Source organism: Spermophilus citellus (assembly GCF_964194105.1).
Source record: "Spermophilus citellus genome assembly, chromosome: 16".
Taxonomy (NCBI): Eukaryota; Metazoa; Chordata; class Mammalia; order Rodentia; family Sciuridae; genus Spermophilus; species Spermophilus citellus.
The window spans coordinates 67,987,659-68,011,707 of NC_138196.1; the positions used below are offsets into that span (position 1 = coordinate 67,987,659).

At 33.3% G+C, this 24,049-nt stretch overlaps 1 protein-coding gene across 2 annotated transcripts in view; it reads right to left on the reverse strand.

The window, feature by feature from the left end:
• Positions 1-24,049, reverse strand: part of TLL1 (tolloid like 1) — a 207,118-nt gene that overhangs the window by 24,116 nt on the left and 158,953 nt on the right. Inside the window, exons 13-19 of one of the 2 annotated variants that reach the window (XM_081269025.1) lie at positions 23,402-23,597; positions 21,274-21,399; positions 16,816-16,976; positions 13,063-13,243; positions 7,800-7,883; positions 4,218-4,343; positions 1,482-1,609 (exon numbers count right to left, since the gene is read on the reverse strand). In XM_081269025.1, coding sequence (XP_081125151.1) covers positions 1,482-1,609; positions 4,218-4,343; positions 7,800-7,883; positions 13,063-13,243; positions 16,816-16,976; positions 21,274-21,399; positions 23,402-23,597 — 1,002 coding nt within the window. The remainder of the gene's footprint in view (positions 1-1,481; positions 1,610-4,217; positions 4,344-7,799; positions 7,884-13,062; positions 13,244-16,815; positions 16,977-21,273; positions 21,400-23,401; positions 23,598-24,049) is intronic. The other variant, XM_081269024.1, reaches the window with a different exon arrangement.

Sequence of the window (24,049 nt, forward strand, 5' to 3'; positions counted from 1 at the left end):
TCAAGCTCTTCATCCCTACCCTGTCCTTGGTTACTCCCCTTATATCAAAGAAGTCATTTGGCATTTGTTTTTTAAGGATTGGCTAGCTTCGCTTAGCATAATCTGCTCTAATGCCATCCATTTCCCTCCAAATTCTATGATTTTGTCATTTCTTATTGCAGAGTAATACTCCATTGTGTATAAATGCCACATTTTTTTTATCCATTCATCTATTGAAGGGCATCTAGGTTGGTTCCACAATCTTGCTATCGTGAATTGTGCTGCTATGAACATCGATGTAGCAGTGTCCCTGTAGCATGCTCTTATTAGGTCTTTAGGGAATAGACCGAGAAGGGGAATAGCTAGGGGCTAAAAGCATGCAATGGAGGAAGGATAGCATCTTCAACAAATGGTGCTGGGAAAACTGGAAATCCATTTGCATCAAAATGAAACTGAATCCCTTTCTCTCCCATGCACAAAAGTTAACTCAAAATGGATTAAGGAGCTCGATATTAAATCAGAGACACGGCGTCTGATAGAAGAAAAAGTTGGCTATGATCTACATACTGTGGGGTCGGGCTCCAAATTCCTCAATAGGACACCCATAGCGCAAGAGTTAACAACTAGAATCAACAAATGGGACTTACTCAAACTAAAAAGTTTTTTCTCAGCAAAAGAAACAATAAGAGAGATAAACAGGGAGCCTACATCCTGGGAACAAATCTTTACTCCACACACTTCAGATAGAGCCCTAATATCCAGAGTATACAAAGAACTCAAAAAATTAGACAATAAGATAACAAATAACCCAATCAACAAATGGGCCAAGGACCTGAACAGACACTTCTCAGAGGAGGACATACAATCAATTAACAAGCACATGAAAAAATGCTCAGCATCGCTAGCAGTCAGAGAAATGCAAATCAAAACCACCCTAAGATGCCATCTCACTCCAGTAAGATTGGCAGCCATTAGGAAGTCCAACAACAACAAATGCTGGTGAGGATGTGGGGAAAAGGGTACACTTGTTCATTGTTGGTGGGACTGCAAATTGGTGCAGCCAATTTGGAAAGCAGTATGGAGATTTCTCGGAAAGCTGGGAATGGAACTACCATTTGACCCAGTTATTCTGTTTTTTTAATGAATTTCCTTTTCTTTCTTTCTTTCTGTTTTTTTTTTTTTTTTGGTTCCTTCATTTATTCTCCCCTTTGGAAACATCATTACCAGTAACATTAGGTAATAAAGTTTGTTGTTTGTAGTTACTTTGATAATGCCCTCTAAAGTATAAAGTAAAAGAATCCTTAGAGGAGAACAACATAGCTGTCACCTTGATCTAGGAAATCAAGAATTGGTTAGTGTAAGTAAGCATGAGAAGAAAAATCTTTCCCAGCTATCTACTGATTCAATTCAATTGAATAAACAACCCCCCCCCCCCACCACCATGTGCTAGCTTCAAAAGACATGGGTCTACAGCTCAATAGAAAAAAAATAGGCTAACTTACCAATTTGATCCGGTGGCCGGGGGTGGAGCTGATTTCCCATGTGCACTCCTTCCTGCTTGGATACTTGTCTGGCCAGTTGGGACTGGTGATGAGGCCACTTGGGCTGTGGATCTTCTGTTCACACTCAGCTGTGCCAATAACGATAATATCAGTCAGTGTGGAATCTAGCCCAGGACTGGGCCAGAAAACAAGCAGCCTATTTGCCCACTGCTCTGTGGAAAGATCTTTCTGAATACTAGCTAATCATCACTCTGGTCTCTGTTATCATATTCATCTGCTTTGGCAAATAAGTTGCTGAGCATAATCATGCAATGTTTGTTGTCTGACTCACTGGAAATTAAGTGTTTGCCACAAATCAGATAAATGCCTAAAATAAAAGGAACTCCTATTTTAAACTGCTGGATCCATAAACTCAGACTTTAATAGAGCAACATATATTGACAATCAAGAATATCAACATTGGGTTTTGCAAATATGTAATGCATTGCTACAAACAAAAATCAATGAACTATGCCACTTTAAAATCTTTTTTATTTCCCCATTAACAGAACATCACTTTCATCTAATTAATATTATTAAAGCATTTTAGAAATTATATATTTATATTTTCTCTCTCCCTTAGTGAAGTGTAGACTTAAAAACCTAAGTCACAGTTTTAGTTGCCAAAATAAATTAACCTCAATTTCATTAAAGCAAAATGAAGCAGTAGGGATAAAAAAAATTAGCTCCTTAGCCTTGGAGACAGCTTTTAAACTAACTAGAAAGAATATCTCATTCCATTAGCATAAAATTTCTTATGTTTCTATCAGTTCAGACGAGACCATTCCACACTTAGTATCAAGTTTCAAAGTATTTGATGTCATCAGGCTGTGTTCACTGTATGTAATTTGTGAAGCTATACCCTAGAGATCCTGGTTTAGGCTGAAATTATTTGTTATATTGTGTATCTCATTGTAAACTATAAATGATTTTCTAAAATTTTGTAAGGAATCTATTTGGGGAAATTATTTACTATATAAACAATATACCAGCATACTGCAGGGCCACACAAGAAGGGTCCATGCTCAATACAAATTCATGCAATTGATGTTATCACTGCTGCCACTATTGCATTCTTTAATCTACACCTTCATCTTAACCACAATAGTTCTCCATAGGAAGATTTGGATTTTCAATGTGGAGGAATATCAAGAAGATACAGGTAACATTCAGCTTCTGGCAAACAAATGAGGATTATGTAGCAAGACAAAAGCAGGCCCTGGGTTCCATCCCAACCCTGGGGGTGGGAAAGAAAAATAACAAGAAAGAAAGAAAAATTCTGGATCCCATTATGGAAAGGGTTTCTTAAATTCCATCATCCCTGTTTTTGCCTTGCCACATGAAATATGGAGTCTACCTGATTTACAATAGCCTGCAACAGAGTAAACAGGCTTACTGCCAAACTATATAAGGTGCATATGCTACAGCAACAGTAAAAGAAAATTCAACCTTTTCCCTGGCAATAAAAACTAATTTTATTAAAGGGTACTTGGACATCATTCTATCTAAATGGAAGTTTTCTATAAAATTACTTCTGGAAATATTAGCTACTTAAAATATTAGGAAGATATTTGTTATCATTGAGACATGGGTCACATGCACATTCTGCAAAAGCTGCTTCATGTTTTTCTCTGAATTACCTTCCATTTCTGAAGGAAAAAAAAAAATCTGGGCCTGTTGCCCAGACTGTTGATTTAATAGCATATACTACCAAGTTACAAATATGCTCATACAGGAAAGCAGAGAGAAAAAAAATTCCTGGTTGCATATGATCCTGTACAATGCCATTTTCTTCAAAAAAGAAAAAAAAAAAGAAAGAAAGAAAACTTGCCAACTTACAATTCTAAGGTATATACAAGAAGTCCATTATCTAACTGGGATTTTAGTCAGGTCTTTCCAATGTACATACACAGAATGATGAGTAGATATAAAAAAAAAAAAAAACTTCTTTAATAGTTCTCTTTTTTGAAATAGGCATAAATCCAATTTAAGTAGAAAATTCCAGAATAGACTCTCAAAGGAAGAAATAAGACCTGAATAATTATCTCCTGTTTCCATATAACTCACAGTAGCTGAGGGGAATAAAATTATTGTTTTTAAAAATCTTGGAATTTTTTAAGACTTTGGAAACAAAATCTGGCAGGCTAGTATTGTGCTACTAGTATGCTTGCTTTTTATTTTCTGGCCAAATCCTGACTTAAAACTTTAAATGGCATGTACCATTTTCAAATGTCTTTCCCTTGGTAGACATTTGAGCTTGATATGTCTGATATTTAAGGCACATCACTCATGAAGCTCATGTATGAGAAATTTGGGGGAGGGCTATAACACCAAATTTAAAACATTTTTCAGAAGTTCAGTTTATATACGGATAGTGTTGTAAGGTCTATTCCATAAAGCCTGAGGATAACAAGTTGATTTTTGGCTACCAGATGGCTTCATAGCAACTTATGTATCTCATATACAAGTTACTCTAATGGTGCCCACACATGACATGTAAAATCTTTTGGTAATATAATGAGGTTTCCAGTTATATTATATGGGATCTATAAACATTTCACAAATTTTTTTTAATTTTTATTTTTGACCTCTGATTATTAAACTCATTGATATGATTAACTCTCCTTAGAAGCAGAACGTTTTTCAAATCACATAAAATTTGAGATGTTGTCAAGAAAAGGACATTTCTTTCCATACCTTCCTTGCAGTCATGTTTATTCTCATGCAGCACAAATCCGTTACGGCACTGACACATGTAGCTTCCCACCGTGTTGACACATTCCTGCTGACACCCACCATTATCCTTAGAACATTCATCTTTGTCTAGCAAGGAGCAAGGAAATAAACCCCATAGTTTAGTAAGTAGCTTTAAAAAAAAAAATGCTCTTAAAGGACAATCACTTATTGAGGCGAGCAATGGCCAAGGGTAAACTAAGTCACAACTCCCCCTGTGATCAACATGAAAAAAAAATAGAAATTTAAGGTGTCTTAGTTTTACCCTTTTCTTGTTTAGCTAGGAGCCTTGTACCATGGAATGAGTTTCTGAGAATACTTGTGCTAGGATAACAACTTACAATATTCTTTCACTTCTATACTGGAGTAAAACTTTTGAGTAGGGAAAAAAACAGTCAACAGATCTTTTCCCAATTAATCTACACAGTGATTGTGAATTTTTAGAAATGAATTTAAAATCACTAGTAGCTTTAATGAAGGCAAGAAACAGCATTTACGTAGTGGTCAAATCCTTCATTATATTAACCATGGTGTACGGACAGAGGCTAAACAAGTTTCCAAGATTTGTATATAATTGCTTTAAAAAAAATCACTCAGTATAACTACTGTAGTTAATTTTTTTTCATTAACTTTGCAGATATGCTTGGCATTAATGAATCTGGACATTTCAAAACATTCCAAGACAGAAAAGACATCGTTAGACCATCTTAAAGATGAAAGTTAATTTATATTTTAAACAAATCTACTCTGGCAGACTAGTTTATTAATAAGTCATCCTCTAAAAAGGCTTTTAGTGTGCTAGAAGTAAAGGTTAAAATAGGAAATATGAGCTTTAGGAAATAGTCAATATATTCACTACAGGGAGAAAGCCAAACTAGATTAACAGGCAGTTGATTCAGTGACAGGCATCAGCTGTCACACTACGTTACTCAGCTGTCATCCCATGGCTGGCATGTCCCTTTAAGCCAAACTGGCAGGTTGCTCCTGACACACATATACGGTGGCATATCACTCAGACGTTCATCACTCCCACACACAGAGAACAAAAAGGACACAGTACAGTCATGTCAGAGGTGAGATGATTCAAATTTTTCACTGTCAGCTGATTTTGCTGGTGAGAAATAGTGAGTTCACATGACAAACAGTTTGCGATTTTGGCTTTTATATATTTTTGTTTATTTTTATTAAATAATCTGCTAGCAATTTTGAAAGATGCATCTACTTTTTCCACTTTTAAAGATTGACTGCATGACAAGCACACACAGTTTACAGGATACATTCATACATTGGCAGAATATTTCAAATACATACAGGTATTCTCCAGTCTTTAAAGAATATGTAACAATCAGTAAATTTGTGATTTATATTTTCTCTGCCTATCCTTGCCATTTTCATGATTCTTTCAATGCTTATTATGGGAACTAAGCAAAAAAAATTAAACAAAGATAATTAATCTCTAAAAGAGTAACAAACACCAAACTGCATAAGAAAGCAGAAATTAATAGAGAATTAACATCATAAAGTTAATTTTAGATCAATTTATCATATCTTAAACCCCATTCCCTTAACTCTGTCAACACTGAAGATTATTGGTTATGAATTATGAATGATAAAAACAGAACGGATGGATGGTAAATTATATTTACTATTGCTATGTGGTCACTTGCTTGTATTTCCTAATTCACATAGTTCAGCAGTAAATTTTTTAAATATGTTATTTTATCATAAGAAGCTTTAGAGAAAGCCTTCCTCATGAGTGAATATAGATAAAAATCTTCTTCATTAAATGAAAAAGGACTATTTAAATTTTTTTTTCTGGTGGTACAATTACTCTAAAATAGAAACACACTTCTTATGAAAATGTCTATATAATGATGATTTGTTGTATTTAAAATAAGACCCAATAGAATGAACTTCAGAATATATTATGGTCAACTAGACTTTTGAGAATGATATGAAAACCTAACCATTGTAAGCAAAGTAGCTTAGAGAACATTTGTTCCCTTTTGTAACTGACTGGTAAACAATGGACCGCTCAAGGACCCACCCTGTGGGGGTGAAGTTGCCTGATTCCTTCTTTCATTGGTACCTGTCTGGATGGCCATTCATGGGAAGCACCAAAATGTTAAAAGAACACATGTATTATTATACAGTGTTTAAATCCACACTCATGGTATAGTCAAAATAATTCCAACACATCAAACTTCATTCTAGTAGAAATATCATTTCCCTAGCTAATCTTTCCAAGTGTGATTAGTTTCAGGACCTCATAGGACATAGCTGAGCTGTAGTAGTGGTAACTGAAAGAATTCCAAGTAAAACCAATCATATTTTAATAGTTTTTTTTCAACCAATTATTCTTATTTCTATTGTGCTGAAAAAATAACTTTTCAAATAATATTTGGAAGAAAGAGGAGGAGAAGAAGAAAAACAGGATAAATTGTAGAACTAGAAGATGAAGCATTATTATTATATGATTATTTATGTAGTCATTATTTTCTAAGTATCTGTTATTTTTTACTTTCCCAGTTTGTCTGTGTTTCCTGCCTCCCTCCATTCCCACATCGCTTGTTTCTTATTTTAGTCAAGGTCCCATGAAAGTTAAAAGTCATCAATTAGGCTGCTAGAATATATTTATGGGTTAATTTATGCTTTAGCCAAGATGCAAAACTGGACTAATCAAAATTGTAACTAAAAGCAGCAGAGGCAAGTTATCATGTCCAGAAAGGTAGCATCTAAAACAGCTCCTTGTGTCAAATGGTCATATGAAACGAGAAAATTTCATGAAATCATTGGAATACTTAAAATGAGCCAGATGTTTTACATCATGCAGACAAAAAAAAAAGCCCATATTTTTTTAACTTAATAGTTTGTCTAGAAAATAGTGAATACATTGGAGTCGTTTGAAGATATTTTTAATAGAGATAATTAATTAACTATTCTAATTAAAGTAAATTCAGTTTTGGATTTTCTTTGTTTGTGAGAAACAACAATATCATAAAAGAAGAATTCCACCAATATGTTCTGTATTTCTTACTTATGAAAGGTCATCAAACTAGCAGGGTATGGGGGGGGGGAAACGTTAACAATCATGATTGACTAATGTTGTCCCTTTTCCCCTCTCAGGACCTAACTTCACAGACTTTTCACAGAACGAAGAATTCAAGAAAAAGGGAAAGGGAGGAGGATGCAGAGTATTCAACATTTCTTAAAATGTCTGCATAATCAATTAAATAATTGAGAATTCAATCAATTATTCATTTGAAATTTTCTGGCATTTTCATAGAGTAGACACACAATGAAGAAAAATTAATAGTTTTTATTAGTAGGAGAAACAAATATTTTGTGAAGAGAAAAAAAAAAACACATTTCTCTTCTGTAGATGGAAACGAGCCCCAGTCTTGGGAATGGACATGTCTGTTTTCCATTCTGTGTTAGATGAAGAAAAGTTCTATTATTAGGAGAAGGGAGGTGGTATTTTCCCATCAGAGCCTGTAGCATACCTCTGAGACTATCAGAGGTCATCAGTCTATGAATAATACATACTGGTTGGAACTGAAGTGGCAACCTGTAACAAGTTCTTGCAAGATTCAAAAATAAAAATTTTCTCTTTGCAGAAAGCTTCCTTATCTGTAGGAAAAAGAAGTAAACATTCCATGCAACAGAACAGCAACATATAGGAAAGCAAATATTCTCAAACCAAATCCTCAGGACTGGAATTAAGAGATACATACAGTACTCATGCACACACACAAACACAGCACACACAACATAAAACTATTCAATAAATTATCACCTTTAGAGAGCGAAGAAGATAAACTCTGAGAGCTACAACACTGACTATAGCTCTTTCCATAAATATGCAAATATTAAATCTTACTAATATTGAAAACTTGGAAGGATTCAAAACTGTGTAGGAATATTGTAATTACATTATTACTGATAATTAATCACACCAATGTTTATACATTTGTTAGGGTAATATTAGATTGAATGTTATCTACAAATATCAACAACCATTCCATGAGAAAAATTGTGTAAAGAAAACAATGTTTATGAAGAAGTATGTGTGAGAGAAGATGAGTGTGTCAATCAAAACCACTTGAATTTATAATTAGAAATATTGAAATAAAATTATTTTATCTTACTCTGCATTTTTATAGACCAAAATGAACTGGGAGAAGGCAAACTTCAGTTTCATTCTATTTTTGTCACTAAGCAAGTCACTAGGTCTATCAATAATAGTTAGATCACATTCCCATTAAATTATCCCTGAGGGAGATTGCTATTGAAAGTTTTTTTTTTTTTTCAAATTCGGTGTTCTGATTATCATAGAAGTCATTACTGAGTCTTTTCATTGTACAGGGTTGCCTAACAAAGGTGCACCCCATGCTCAATGCCCACTGCCTAAAGTTATTTCCAAATTGTGAAAGTTACAGAGAATTTTTAAAAATCCCGTCAAGTTCTCCAAATGTTGCTGTTTCGCATGCATAAATTTCTTCTAATACTTCTTTGGGCTTAACCTATTCTAAGAAAAATAACTTTGTTCTGAGAGGTATATAGCTAACTTTGCCTCATCACTTAAACTAGATAAACTGTATTGTGTATACCTATGCAGGCTTAAAGCCCTGTGTTCAAAAATTATATCACATAAAATTGAGTTTTATTTTATCAGCATATAAAATAAATCATTATTATTAATCTAATAACAAATCTCCTTCAGCAATTCTTGGATTATATATCTTCTAGAAAATGCCCATGTTACTATATTCTGAATTATCTAAAAAAATGAATAGGCTTATAATTCTAGTTAATATCCCAATAGCCTTATTTTGATATTCCCAATTTCTTTATTTTCTTAAATATTAGTTCCTTCATTTGTTCTGAAAATATATTCTGGAATCATTACAGTGCATCACACTTTGATTTTTGTAGAGCAGGTTAAAAGCTTTTCTGCTATAAAATCCATTAACTTCCCACATTTCAAGCTATGACATTTTCATAACTAATTTATGAAGCTTAATTAGAATTGATATATAAGGGTTTCTTAGTTTCATGAACATGGAAGTGACAGAAATCATTGATGTTAATTATTCTGCTAATAAGTTCTTGGAAACATCCTTTTGATTCCATTTCTTAAATCTAAAAAAATACTTATTTAAAAATCTGAGGTTATGTGTAAAAATAGATACAATCTACATGGTTATTTTATTAGATAAATGGTATGTTAGAAACAGCACTATAAGTACTTTATTTCATTGCACACATTAAAATTTAAATATAGCTCTTCACCTCTTTTGTTATGTATGACTTCAAGGAAGTTTAAATTTATTTTCAAATTTCTTTCCTTTCCAAATACTGTGGGATAACTTATCACCAAATACTGTTTTTTTATTGTTATTGAATTCCTTTGTAATTGTTATTAGGAAAAGAATAAGAAGAAAATAATTGAACATGTTATGTTATACCCCTTTTTAAGATTATATAAAGCCATAACTACTTTTGAAATTTTAAAACACTGGCTATAAATGTTACTATTTAAGACTAAGTTCCCATAAAATATATTTAGATTCTTATTTTATTGTCTGTAATGAGATAATTACAAATTAACTTGTTCTGATTCACTTCTATTGATTTTTTTTCTTATATTAATATTGAATAACAATAAATATAAAAACTTAAAATTTTCTTCACTTAGAAAAGATCAAAGTCCATCAGGAAATGTTTTGCAAATCTAGAAATATTTTTTAAGAAACAGATAGTTAGAAATATTATTTAAGGATTTTTCTTCAAAAGTTACTTTATATTTAAATTAGAGAAATGCTCTGAGATAAATTGGAGTTTACTATAAGGCACTGTCTTCCCACTTTAGCAGAAGTATTTTCAGTGTTTTTAAATGGTTAACTTTCAGGTTTGTATCAAATCACATGCTTAGTTATAAGCACAGTGCATAGTTTTATACCTAGATTTCTATTAATATTTTATCATCTACAACTTTTTGTACCGTTTAGTCATTAAACTATATTTATGGCACAAGAGTCTATTTGCTGTAACTTGCTATTTTTTTAATTGTCACAATATTTTGTCCAAATTTCTATCAGTATCTCATTATATTTAAATCTTTCTTGATGTGAGGATATTTATGAGAGTCTCCCAAAAGAATGGGATTTCTGAGACAAACAGGATAGTCCTGTTAATGACTCTTGTTCTCTATGCCTGATTGTTTTCTAAAGAATCTGTGACAATAAAACTAATAATGCACTTTAAAAATCCCCCAATAGTGGATTTTAACATTAAAAAAAATCCTTCAATTTTGTTGTGAAGTATAGTATGACCGTGGTTTACATAGTTACTTTCTAATAAATTTAGTTACAATAAAATATATGAGTTTTGATAAATTATTTTATGACACTTAAAGCATTATAAGAACTATTAAATAATATTTTCAATGTGAATAAACCTATTTATTAAAATGATGAACTTTTGTAGGTTATAATTTTGAAAGATTATCAGTCTAAGATCATTTAGTTATCTAAATCCTTATTTACATCCATCTCTTTATGGTACCACAATGGTAATTTACTACAAATAGAATGTTTTTACCTTCTGTTTTCTTGAGCACATACATTCCCCACTGACAGAAACTCCCAGGAAATAAGGTGTACAATAGGTATCATCCAGAACCATAATATTTTAAATATAAATATGGCAAAATAAGAGGTCTTTTCAATGCATCAAAAGGAACATTGAAAATTTATACTTAATGATGATTATTTCACACTTTACAAAAAAGGAATCTAATAAAGAAATGAAAAGCATATCTATTGTTTTTCAGGTCATAAGGATGTTGAATGGCACACATTCATTATTAATGCCCCTTGCAAAGGTCATAATCTGCTTTTATGGTTAAGAGAATTGTCTGTGAACCAAGACAGAATAGGGTTTAAATGCTTTGTGACCCTGAGCAATGTGTTAACTCCTCAGCAGCTCATCTTTCAAATAAACATAGAAATGAACATACCAATATAATATGAATGTCCAGAGTTTAGTTTCCTCCTGCACTTCATTGTTCATTTTATTTAACTACCTTCATTCCATCAGTATTAGCTAGATTCTTCTAAATGAAATAAATACTGCATGTAGCATGTGTGTGTGTGTTTAAATACTAAAAACAGATAGTTTTCTAAATGATTGTATTAGTGAACATGACTTATAGCAAATAAGTTGCTGAGTATTATTGAGATACTCAGCTAATACTGCAAAGCATCACTACACAGAGAAAACAATAAAACCTATTATCTTCTCAAGTGATAAAAGTACCATCTGCATTCATGTTTGTATTCTAAGAATTTAAAAAGCACATTTATATTGCACTAGTAGTGTTCTAAAGATTCAGATAAATAATCTGGCTTTTTAATTTGGAAAATTTTGTCTGACCAAAAATAACAGAAAGTGATTTTAATTGTTGCGAGAATTGTTAAATTTAATCATAATTTGAATTCAGTATGTATAGTATGCATTTTAAAGAATCTTGAAGTATGTGACCAAGGTAATGTGCAAAGGAATACTTTGAATGTTATGATAAGATTGAATTGCTTCATAATTTCACTTTTTAAAATAACTATTTAGATGGCTTGAGGTAAGTAGCTTTGTCTCTACCATGTCCATGATATTTATACAATAGTAAAGTCTAAGAAAGTCTCTTTTATTAAAATAAGATATTCACATTCTACTTTTAAGAATATAAATCTTAAATAAATGCCTAAGAAGAATTTTTAAAAGGTAATTAAATCTGTGAGAAGGCAAGGGAACAAGAGCAAGTAAGCTGAGACCCACTGTATTTTGAATGCACTTTTATGTCTGAATTGGAACTCAATGGAGCTTGTGAACCATTAACTTCAATTACCCCCCCAAATCCCAAACAAACCCTGGACATTGTAAATCTCATTAATTTTAAACTCAGGGGGACTGGAGTAAATGGACTTCAAATTAACTCAATCCAAATTACCTAATATTAAAGCATAATTGAAATTTAGTTGCTTTAAATTATTTGCTAGCTTTGTGCAAAGGCAGAATAGATTCCTATACTGAGGTTTATTACAGTATTATCTGTTCTTGGAGTTTTGAAATATTGTTTTTATAATGAATCATTCTGAGATTGAGAAACTAGGGAAATTTCACGTTTCTATATGTTTTTGTAAAATTGGGAAAGTTTTTATTTATTGCATTCTGAATTGGTTGCCAATTTCCAAACGCAGAAGTATAAAACATTAAGTATACCCCATCCTATGTTATTTGTAATAAAATTATAATTCCATATTTCTCAGTCTCTTTCTACAATCATGCCTGTAGCAACAAGGCAAAATATGATGTTGTTATTGGCCTAAAAATAAGAATGTAAATATAGCAATAACAAGAAGAAATATGCTGCAAAATGAAAGAGTCTAAAACTAAGAACACATTTTCAAAAAAAAATGTTGAAAAATATTCCACTGTCTGGTAGTCTGGTATCATTATTCCCATATACCTGTAACAACTAGTCACTGCTTGGAAGTATTATATCACTATTTTTGTGTTATTTGTACCAGACTTTATTTATATAAAATCTAATCATTTTGGGTCAACCTTTCATCAGTGCTCCTTTTAAATATATCTTATGTAAAAAAGATGTTAATACTAGGATAAATCATCATGCATCCTTTGTGCCTCCAAGTTTATCAACAGTAAACTGTGAAGAAAAGATCATAAATTTAAGCCAATCCATGTTGAACATCAGTAACATACACATACAACATGTTAATACTTATACCTGAGAAAAAATGTGCTTTGAAGCCTTTCTTGGATACAGTATTGTCAGATTTGAACTCAATCCTCATGTTGTTGTACTGGGATGTGATCACTTCCGGCACTTCTGCGCCACAGAATTTGCCATGCAGTTTAGAGTCAGAGGAAAGACCACTCCAGATCTCCACATAATCGTATTTGCATACCTGGATAAAAACCACAGTGGTCCTAGTCACTAGACCAATAGTACCAGATGATTGACATTTATTTGAGAAGTATATCATGTTTTTTACCTGTTTGCTCCCATGGTAGTCAAATTGGAAATGACAGGTTAAAGAAAATCAAGAACATGGTTCAACTCTGAGATAAAAAGTATGAAAGATAGAGAATAATCTTCTAGATTGTATATACACTGACATGCTTGTTTCTTTGTAGCAAGTGAATATATTTTTTCAAAAAAGACAAAATCATAAGGAGAATTCAGATGAATATTTGTTGAGATGATGGTGGTGATGGGCAGAAGAGCAGCAGTTTGTCACTTTTTCATTTTTTAAAAACTATTTTTATTTACTTATTTAATTTACCAAGGATTCGACTCAGGGGCACTTGACCACTGAGCCACATTCCCAGCCCTACTTTGTATTTTATTTAGATACAGTGTCTCACTGAATTGTTTAGCCCCTTGCTGTTGCTGAGGCTGGCTTTGAACTTGCAATCCTCCTGTCTCAGCCCCCTGAGCTGCTGGGATTACAGGTGTGCACCACTACTCCTGGCTTCATTCTCTGATTCTTTTTTTTAAATTGCTTTAAATTTCAAAAGGAACTGCAAAAGTATTTATTTAGTATTCTATTTTCTACAAAACATGACAGGTCATGTACATAATATTAGTAGATTGAGTCTATCAAACACTAGCAACAGAAATAATCCTTTCCATTGTAGAGATGAGAAAACTGAGGTTCAGAATTTTTTTTATATAACTTGTCCAAAATATAGTTATCAAACATGGAGTATGGGGGTGGACAGAGTCTGGCTTAGTCCTGTTCTGTGTCATGGAAACATGACATTCTGATCATAACAACACCATTACTCACTTTCAAAGGGAAAGACAGACCCTTGGTATATAATAAAAAAAGTCAGTTTCCTTTCAAGTTTACGAAAATTACTGATGTTTCTTAATTTTTTCAAGTTTGTAGGTACTTAGTATTTGTAGGTTTGCAGCTGAATCACAAACCAATAGCAATTCTGTTCAGTGGAATGGAGGCAGGAATATATACCAAATTGAGATCTACTCATTCTGATTTATATGTAATACACTAACAATACCCAAATGGAAGAAGGCAAGTGAGTGCCAGGTAGTCTTAAGCAATTTATGGCTCTCAAATGTTCCATGATACACTTTTCCAAAGTTCCAATAGGGCACATTCTAAAGAACACATCTTACATGAATGACCTTATTACATAAATGTGTAATTAGAAAGGTTTAACAATGCACATGATTGAACCCTGGGGCATGATGTGTTCTTTGAACTATGTCAACTCAAATTACTGGTGATATTAATTAGGTGATAAATAAGCAAAATGATGCTAGGAAAAATGAGATAACTTTTCTACTTACTTTGTTAAAACTGAGATTTTTGTTTAAAGAGGTCTTCAGTATATTATAGGAGGATACTTATAGGGCTAAAGTTCTTTTCATTGACTTTCCTTTGGTATCTCAGTATAAAGAAGAAAATAATAAAGGTTTAAACTTAACCCATTATTCTGAAATTCAAATGTTTGCTCAGGCCTCTGATCATAACAGCATAGATATTCAGAAAACATGCAGAATTCTGTGATGGCTTCTCACATGGTACCACCACTATTAACAGAGTTCTAGGATATGTTAATAAAGTTTGTAAAGGGTCCTTATGTGAACTATGACCATTATTATGAGAACAATGCTTTTAGAAGACAGTGCCCCATTTATGTAAATCACTGCCCCCCTTCATCCTGAATATAAATCCCTCTCTAGTCTTCTCAGAAACATGTACCAATTAATGAATTCAAAATATCTCACTTGCTGCAACTAATAGCTTTAGGGAAAACTATGAGAGTAAAAATCATTCAATACTCAGTTCATATCAAATCACAGGAATTGATAGAGAAATCCCATTTTCAAGAATTTTAACTCAATAAAAGCTTTTCCAAAAATACCATAAAAATTTTGTCTTCATTTTAACATTTCCCCAAATTTGAAGTAGTCACAAAAGGAAAAAGATGTTCCATTTGGAAAAAATATATTAAAAGGATAAACTTCAGTGTATCCCATCATACAACTCACACATAATGTTAAAATATAATCTCAAAAGGTCCATTGAGTTTTAAGATTCTACAATTATCTAAAATATATAAATTCAGACTTTAGTCTCCTTTAAAGGGGAACAAAATCATCTATCTATTGTGTCACAAAACCCTAGAAAGAGATTTTTTAAATGCACAGAAGTACTTTGGCTACTATAGACAGAAAACAGATTAAAAAGAAGGAAAAAATAGGAGGTTAAAAAAAAGAACAGGCAAAGATAAGTATATAAAAGCAAAATTATATGTAAAATCCACAAATATTCCCCACAATTATTATCCCAGATATATTTGTTCTCACACTTTGTGTTTTGACAGAAATATAACAAAGACACAATAATCTTTATGAATTAATTTTATCATGTTTAGAAGTGTTGAATCATGTTCATTGAAGAGTAAGCAAAACTGAAAAGCTGAAAAAAATAAGAACAGAAAGTAAGAACGATCAAACAAAACAAGTGTTTATCACCTTTTCTCTTGAATTAAATCAGCGTTGACCAGGAAAATTTTTGAAAGGTTCTTATTTCCAAGCTTGACATCCCATTTGAATTTAGTGTGTATTTAGTGTGTATTAGCACAAAGGATTTTTCAAACAAATGATCTCACTTATTTTAATGTGACCACCTGACAGAAAACTGTACCTTTGCAATGTATGCTATATTTTGTAAAGAAAAGATAGTGTCAACTAAGTACATATGTTACTGAGGCTAAAAAATAAATATTCCTTTTCTTTTCTTTTGCAGTGCTGGGCACTGAACTCAGCCAGTGAGCACAGTAGGTGTGCAGTCTACCATTGGGCCACATCCCCGGCCCATTCCCTTATCAATGAACCAGGAGCAAAATTCGTAATGAAATGCCACACAGAGAAGAGAACAGAACTACAATGTATCACTGTCCCTGGGACAATGATTATTGGGACTATTTGTGGGCTTTAGACATAATTTTGTTTATGCATATCAATCTTTGCCTCTTCTTGTTTTCAAACTCCAACTTTTCCTTCTAATTATTATTTCTCTTAATTCTCCATTAATCGAAATATATTCATTCCTACCAACAAAATGTTCCACATTCTCCCATACTTGCATTTTTGTATGGATCCTGATTTTTTTTTTTTTTTAAGAAAGTCTATGCGGCACGAAGTTGACCTTAAATACTCTATAATTATTTAATAAATCAGGAAAATAGTGTGTATTAAATCTGCTGAGTTAAAACTCCCTCTGGCTGATTTTCAATCTCCCAGAAATTGTCTAAAATATCATCCAACATCAACAACAATTATAATCAGTTGCAGAAATGAGCAACAGAACAAAGAAACATTACAACACCTACATCATTATAATAGATCCTTTTTTTCTTTTTCTTTTTTTTTTAAATCTTTGCCAGTTTGCCTTAGTAATTCCCAAAGTATGATTCAAATGCATGGTATGTATGGTTCACTTACTTCATTCCCTTCTAATTCAAAAAACTCAAACTTCATAGAAATTCTGTATTGAGTTGGTGCAACCACTTGCCACACACAGTTTTTGTTGGGAGGGTACTCTTTAGGCCAGCCGGGGGTAGTGATGGTGCCATTGAGCTTGGATAGAAGTCCTCCACAAGCCGCTAAAAAGAAGGAAAAGGTATGTTTAATAACATCACCCCCTTCTGACCCCTCCTTTCCACTGGTACCTTAGCATCCCAATGTGAAATTTCAACCATCTTCAGGATTTCAAAATCTAATAACTGCACTCTCTGCTCCTTAGCTTTTAATACAACTATTTTAATCATCAAATCCCATTTATAAACTGCTATCTTATAGCTTTAGAACAAAGTAAATTATGACTGTACTACCACATTTTAAATCACTTGAAAGTTGGTCAAGCAATATAAAATGGGTTACTTAACTTTTAAATGAGTATAATGACTACCATAGTGTCTTGGCTACTATAGAATTAAGAAAAAAACATTTTCTTTTTCAAGAATTGATAAGGCTGTTGTGGGAATTAAGGAAAGAAATGTACATCGATAGATAGATATCATAATACAGTTTCATGGCAATAAGACCAAAATCAATTATTTATTTTCTCAGATTATTTTTTCCAAAACAAGTAATGCTATTATCTAAGCTAACAAGCAAGATAAATTGTGGTAAACAGAACATACTTGTTCCCCAAAAAAATCTACTTAACAACTGGTTTTCTTTCCTTTGGGATGATCTATTTATATTTCTTCTCTTTCCTATTGATACCAAAATTTGCAAAATCATGTTTTCCAAAAGCAAGTTGAAAGAAAAGGACATATATTGTGCACAGTATAATTAATTAACTCCTAGGGAGTCCAGAGTTACATAAAGATAACTGGCCTCTTTCTTTGCCTTTGTGCACATATGCATGTGCATATATATTGCCATATTTATAAGTATGCAAAAGTACTACCTGAACATTCACTTTTATCAGTTTTTGGCAAATGACCATGAAGTAAAATGTTTGTTTCTAGGACCCACATATAAATAATGGTCATGTTCTTTTATGATTGATATGCATTGTTCTCTTCTGAAATAATACTGCATCTACTTTGTAACTATGTCATTTTCATTCTAGGAGAGGAGGATTAGTAGTTTAACAGGTAGGATGGAGACTTTTGAAAGCCAGACAAAGTTCAAACTCACAAGAAGAAATAGGGAGACTGATTTTTTTTTTTTTTTTAAGAAATAGGCCATCAAGGGCGTGACACTTATTCCTTAAGCAAACAGTTTTGCTGCTTTTGCCACTTTCATCCTGTTACAGACACAGTGGAGAACAAGGTGCTCACTTTCCAGAGACTTGCTTCTTGGTGAGCAAAACCAAAAATAAATTAGTACATGAATACAAATAATAGTAAATTACTACAAGTTCTAGGTAGATAAATTTAGCAGAATTTTTAAAGAGAGATAAAATAGAAATTGACCATAGGAAGGAAGAGCAGTCAGTTTCTTCCATCTGTCAATGAAGATCTGTAAGAGGGTGGAGGAGGGAAGGTGAAAAAGAGGGAGCTTTAAATTCTTCTTTTTTTTTTTTTTTTTTTGAATTTTTTAATATTTATTTTTCAGTTTTCCGTGGATACAACATCTTTATTTTTTTTTATTGATTATTTATCGCATTACATAGTTCATGATATATCATCTTTCATACATTAGACTCAAATTGTGCTTTGAACTCCCATTTTCACCCCAAATACAGATTGCAGAATCACATCTGTTACATATTCGCATTTTTACATAATGCCATATTAGTGACTGTTGTATTCTGCTACCTTTCCTATCCCCTACTATCCCCCCTCCCCTCCCCTCCCCTCCCATCTTCCCTCTCTACCTCCCCTGCTGTTGTTCTTCTCTCCCTTTTTTTTTTTTCCCTCCCCCTTGCCCCTCATAACCTCTTATAATTTTATGTATCCTTGAAGGTCTCCTACCATTTCCATATGCTTTCCCTTCTCTCTCCGTTTCTCTCCCCCGATTCGTCTTTGTTTACTGTAGTCTTTTCCTCATGCTCTTTCTTCATGTTCTGTTCTTAGTTTTTCTCTTTATATCAAAGCAGACATTTGGCATTTGTTTTTTAGGGCTTGGCTAGCTTCGCTTAGCATAATCTGCTCTAATGCCATCCATTTCCCTGCAAATTCTATGATTTTGTCATTTCTTAGTGCTGCATAATACTCCATTGTGTATAGATGCCACATTTTTTTTATCCATTCATCAATTGAAGGGCATCTAGGTTGGTTCCACAGTCTAGCTATTGTGAATTGTGCCGCTATAATCATTGATGTGGCCGTATCCCTATAGTGCGCTCTTTTAAGGTCCTCAGGGAATAGTCCGAGAAGTGCGATAGCTGGGTCAAATGGTGGTTCCATTCCCAGCTTTCCCAGGAATCTCCATACCGCTTTCCAAATTGGCCTCACCATTTTGCAGTCCCACCAGCAGTGTACAAGTGTACCCTTTTCCCCACATCCCCGCCAACACTTGTTGTTGTTTGACTTCATAGTGGCTGCCAATCTTACTGGAGTGAGATGGTATCTTAGGGTGGTTTTGATTTGCATTTCTCTGATTGCTAGAGATGGTGAGCATTTTTTCATGTACTTGTTGATTGATTGTATGTCCTCCTCTGAGAAGTGTCTGTTGAGGTCCTTGGCCCATTTGTTAATTGGGTTATTTGTTATCTTATTGTTTAATTTTTTGAGTTCTTTGTACATTCTGGATATTAGGGCTCTATCGGAGGTGTGGGGGGTAAAGATTTGTTCCCAGGATGTAGGCTCTCTATTTACCTCTTTTATTGTTTCTCTTGCTGAGAAAAAACTTTTTAGTTTAATTAAGTCCCATTTGTTTATTCTTGTTGTTAACTCTTGGGCTATGGGTGTCCTATTGAGGAATTTGGAGCCTGACCCCACAATTTGTAGATCGTAGCCAACTTTTTCTTCTATCAGACGCAGTGTCTCTGATTTGATACCTAGCTCCCTGATCCATTTTGAGTTAATTTTTGTGGATGGCGAGAGAAAGGGATTCAATTTCATTTTGTTGCATATGGATTTCCAATTTTCCCAGCACCATTTGTTGAAAATGCTATCCTTCCTCCATTGCATGCTTTTAGCCCCTTTATCAAATATAAGATAGTTGTAACTTTGTGGATTAGTCTCTGTGTCTTCTATTCTGTACCATTGGTCTACCCACCTGTTTTGGTACCAGTACCATGCTGTTTTTGTTACTATTGCTTTGTAGTACAGTTTGACCTCTGGTATCGCTATGCCTCCAGAAATTAAAGGCATAAAAATAGGAAAAGAAGAAATTAAACTATCGCTATTTGCGGATGACATGATAATATACTTAACAGACCCAAAAGAGTCTACAAAGAAGCTGCTAGAGTTAATAAATGAATTCAGCAAAGTGGCAGGGTATAAAATCAACACGCATAAATCAAAGGCATTCCTGTATATCAGCAACAAAACCTCGGAAATGGAAATAAGGAAAACCACTCCATTCACAATATCCTCAAAGAAAATAAGATACTTGGGAATCAACCTAACAAAAGAGGTGAAAGATTTATACAATGAAAACTACAGAACCATAAAGAGAGAGATAGAAGAAGATCTCAGAAGATGGAAAAATGTACCCTGTTCATGGATAGGCAGAACTAACATCGTCAAAATGGCGATATTACCCAAACTTCTCTACAGGTTTAATGCGATGCCAATCAAAATCCCAATGGCATTTCTTGTAGAAATAGACAAAGCAATCATGAAATTCATATGGAAAAACAAAAGACCCAGAATAGCAAAAGCAATTCTAAGCAGGAAGTGTGAATCTGGAGCTTTAAATTCTTAGGAAAGGGATCTTAAGCCATGGGAACAAAACACTGTATGGCAAACCTCACATTAGATCGTGAAGGGAAAATGCAGAAAACCATGACAAGTGATGATTTAATAAATCATATATTCATAAAATATGCATTTAGCTTTATGCTAAATGCTTTGTTCTGACTGTGCTAGATGTTAAAGATACAAAGATGGTTCAGATTCTGGCTTGTCATCTTAATAAGGGAGACATTCATAGACTATGTTAAAAAAAAAGATAAAAACAATGATGAATAGACCAATGGATGGATGCATGGAGGGATGGATACAAAACTAGATCTAGATAGAGATAGAAATCAATATGTATGTATGTATCTATCTATATCTATCCATCCATCCATCCATCCATCCATCCATTATGGGCCTGGTGACCAAGGAGAAAGGGACTGATCTCTAACAAGAATCCAGGCAAAGATTCACAGCAGCCCTGACTGTGAGTGAAGTGAACATGAAGGAAAGAGAGAGACAAGAGAATGAGAATACATGAAGGAAAGGGATGGGCAGGGGTCTCCAGGCAGGCAGCACTGTGGCAATCCAGCCCTACCCTCGCAGCTTCTCCGGTCAGGCCCCAGTTCGTAGCCAGGCTCGCAGGCACACTGGTAGCTGCCCAGAGTGTTCAGACAGCGCTGCTCACAGCCTCCTCGGTCAGGTTTGGCACACTCGTCCTCCTCTATAAAAATGGTGAGAGATACAGAACAAGTAGAGCGTTTTGTCTTTACATGGTAGGGTGCAAAAATTTTTGTAAATATGATGCTTACTGGCTCTAAATAAAACAAAGACGATTCATTTCTTTGGGAAAGGAGCAGGAACAATGTATAAGCCCTTTATGGATCACACAGAAGGCTCATGTCTGTAACCTCCTAAGAATTGTGGAAGAACCAAGAGAAAACTAGGACAGGGTCAATGGAACAGTACCTTCTCCAAGACACAGTGTGTGTGTGTTTGTGGGTTTTTCTTTTTCCCTGAATTTCAGGTCAAATGAGACTGTCAAATCTTAGAGGTTATTCAGAATGAAATAGAAAAACTCACTGAAAAAGCATAGTTTCCCTATTAATTTCATAGTATAATTTGCTAGATGAATCTCAAAAAAATGATTCTAGGGGCTACTGAAATATAGTTCAGTGATAGAGTACAAGCTTAGCATGTACGAGACCAGCCTGGGGTCAATCTTCAGCATCATACACACACATATAAAATTATTCCTTTATACTGAAGATTGAACCCAGGGGTGCGCTGACACTGAGTAAAAATCCATTACTTTGTATTTTTTATTTTGAGACAGGGTCTCGCCAAGTTGCAGAAGGTCTTGCTAAGTTGCTGAGTCTGGCCTCAAATTTGCCATTCACAGGCATAAAAAGTTTTTTAAAAATATCATTATTAAGAAATATTATGTGGCAAATATGTTATAAATTAATATTCTAACAAATAAAAAACTCAGAAGTTGACTGGATCTCTTTAAAGTGTTTACTATAAATACTTATATTCACTGTTTCTTATAAGGACATTTTGATGCATAACATAATAATTCAATATTTTCACAAATGTATATGCTACTTAAACTGTATATGAAAATGTCTGAAAAATAGATACTATTTTTAAAAATGTATATAACAGAATACTTCATATCTTGCTTTCCAGAAATAACTTAATGTGAATTAGGCAAATTGTAAAGATCCTCTGGTGAAATTATCTATCAGCAAAACACTAAGTATTTTTGATAACCAAATATACATAAATATCACAGGAAAAATGTTTGGCAGCCCAATTTTTTTCTGTGAAATATAACACATACAGAAAAAAATTTTACACTTTGATCAATTCATATAGTTAGAGCATCAAGTTTTTCTGTATTTCAATTCATATGATGAATACTTAAGTAACTCTCAGGGATAATTCATTTACTGTTGTTCTTGAAATAAGGAAAATATTTAGATGTCTATCAATAAATTTTGACATATACATATTGATTGCTTCATTCATCCTATAAAAAGCAGTGTAGAGATAATTGTTTGCTCCACTCATAGGAAATTTTATTCAACAATGACACACTTAATATAAATGTCTACGAATTTCCCATAGGCATATTTGATGTTTCTATTTACACAAAAGTAGTTTTCATTTTACCTTCATAAAACACATCAAATATGTGAGATAAAAATGCAATTATGCAATTCAAAATTAAAGCTGATCAGCAACAATCCTTTGTCATAAAGACATTTTAGGCATCAGAATAATTTGCTAAAGAAGATGTAAATTCTTTCCAGTGTGGAAGAACACCATTCTGGAAGTGATTCTTTAGACATGCTGGCACTTGGAGATAAACTGATGTGTCAACTACATCTCAATAAATTCCCTTCTGGTTACAGATCCTTTGTTTATTACATGTATTCATGTACTATAAATATTTTCTTCCTTTCTGAATTTTGTTATTTTGACTATTTCATAAAGAACATATGGTAGCCATCCTAGCGTCTCTACCCTGTGCTATGAAGTTCCAAACTCCAATATTTCACTAGTTACCTTTCCCATCAAAATTCACCAAATATCTTTATAAACAGAGCATACTTCAACTTTTAATACAACCACAAGCCAGTTTTTCCCCAACTTTAAGATAAATAATACAATTCTCCCTGAAAAAGAGAATCTCATGTTTGCACATTACTGCAAATTACCTTTGAAAAAGTTAGCAGCAAACCCTGCCTTATTCACAGTTCCGTCAGAAACAAATTTCATCCACAAGGTATTGGAGGTAGATCTTATGTCTTCAGGTTTATCATAACCACAGAAACGACCTATCACAGGGCTATTATCGCTGTTTCCATCTCGAACTTCCAGGTAGTCATAGGCACAGTTGTCATGTCTTTCAATCTACAATAATAAAAATTTGTGAACATGACCTCATTAATACATAAACAATTTTATAGGAAGAGTATTATGTACTCAGTGCCATAGAACTGACTTGTTAATACAAAAGTTACTTAAGTGAGTGCAATAAGTATTTCTCACAAGCGCACATGTTGCATTTGAATAAAGGACTTTTAAAAGTTAAAATTGTATGGAAATATATCCATGTGAGTTAGGACCAGCAGGAAAATCTGAATGGAAAATCTGATAATATGTGATGACAGTATTTCATTGTGTATAACATTCTTTATCCATAATTAGCATGGCTGGGTATAGAAAGACTTCTATCTTATAGAATCAGCAGTGGTTTCTATTTAAAAAAACAAAAACAAAAACAGGGTCTTAACTAAATTGCTTAGTTGCCAAGTCTGGCTTTGAACTTGTGATCCTCTGGCACAGCCTCCCAATTCTCTGGG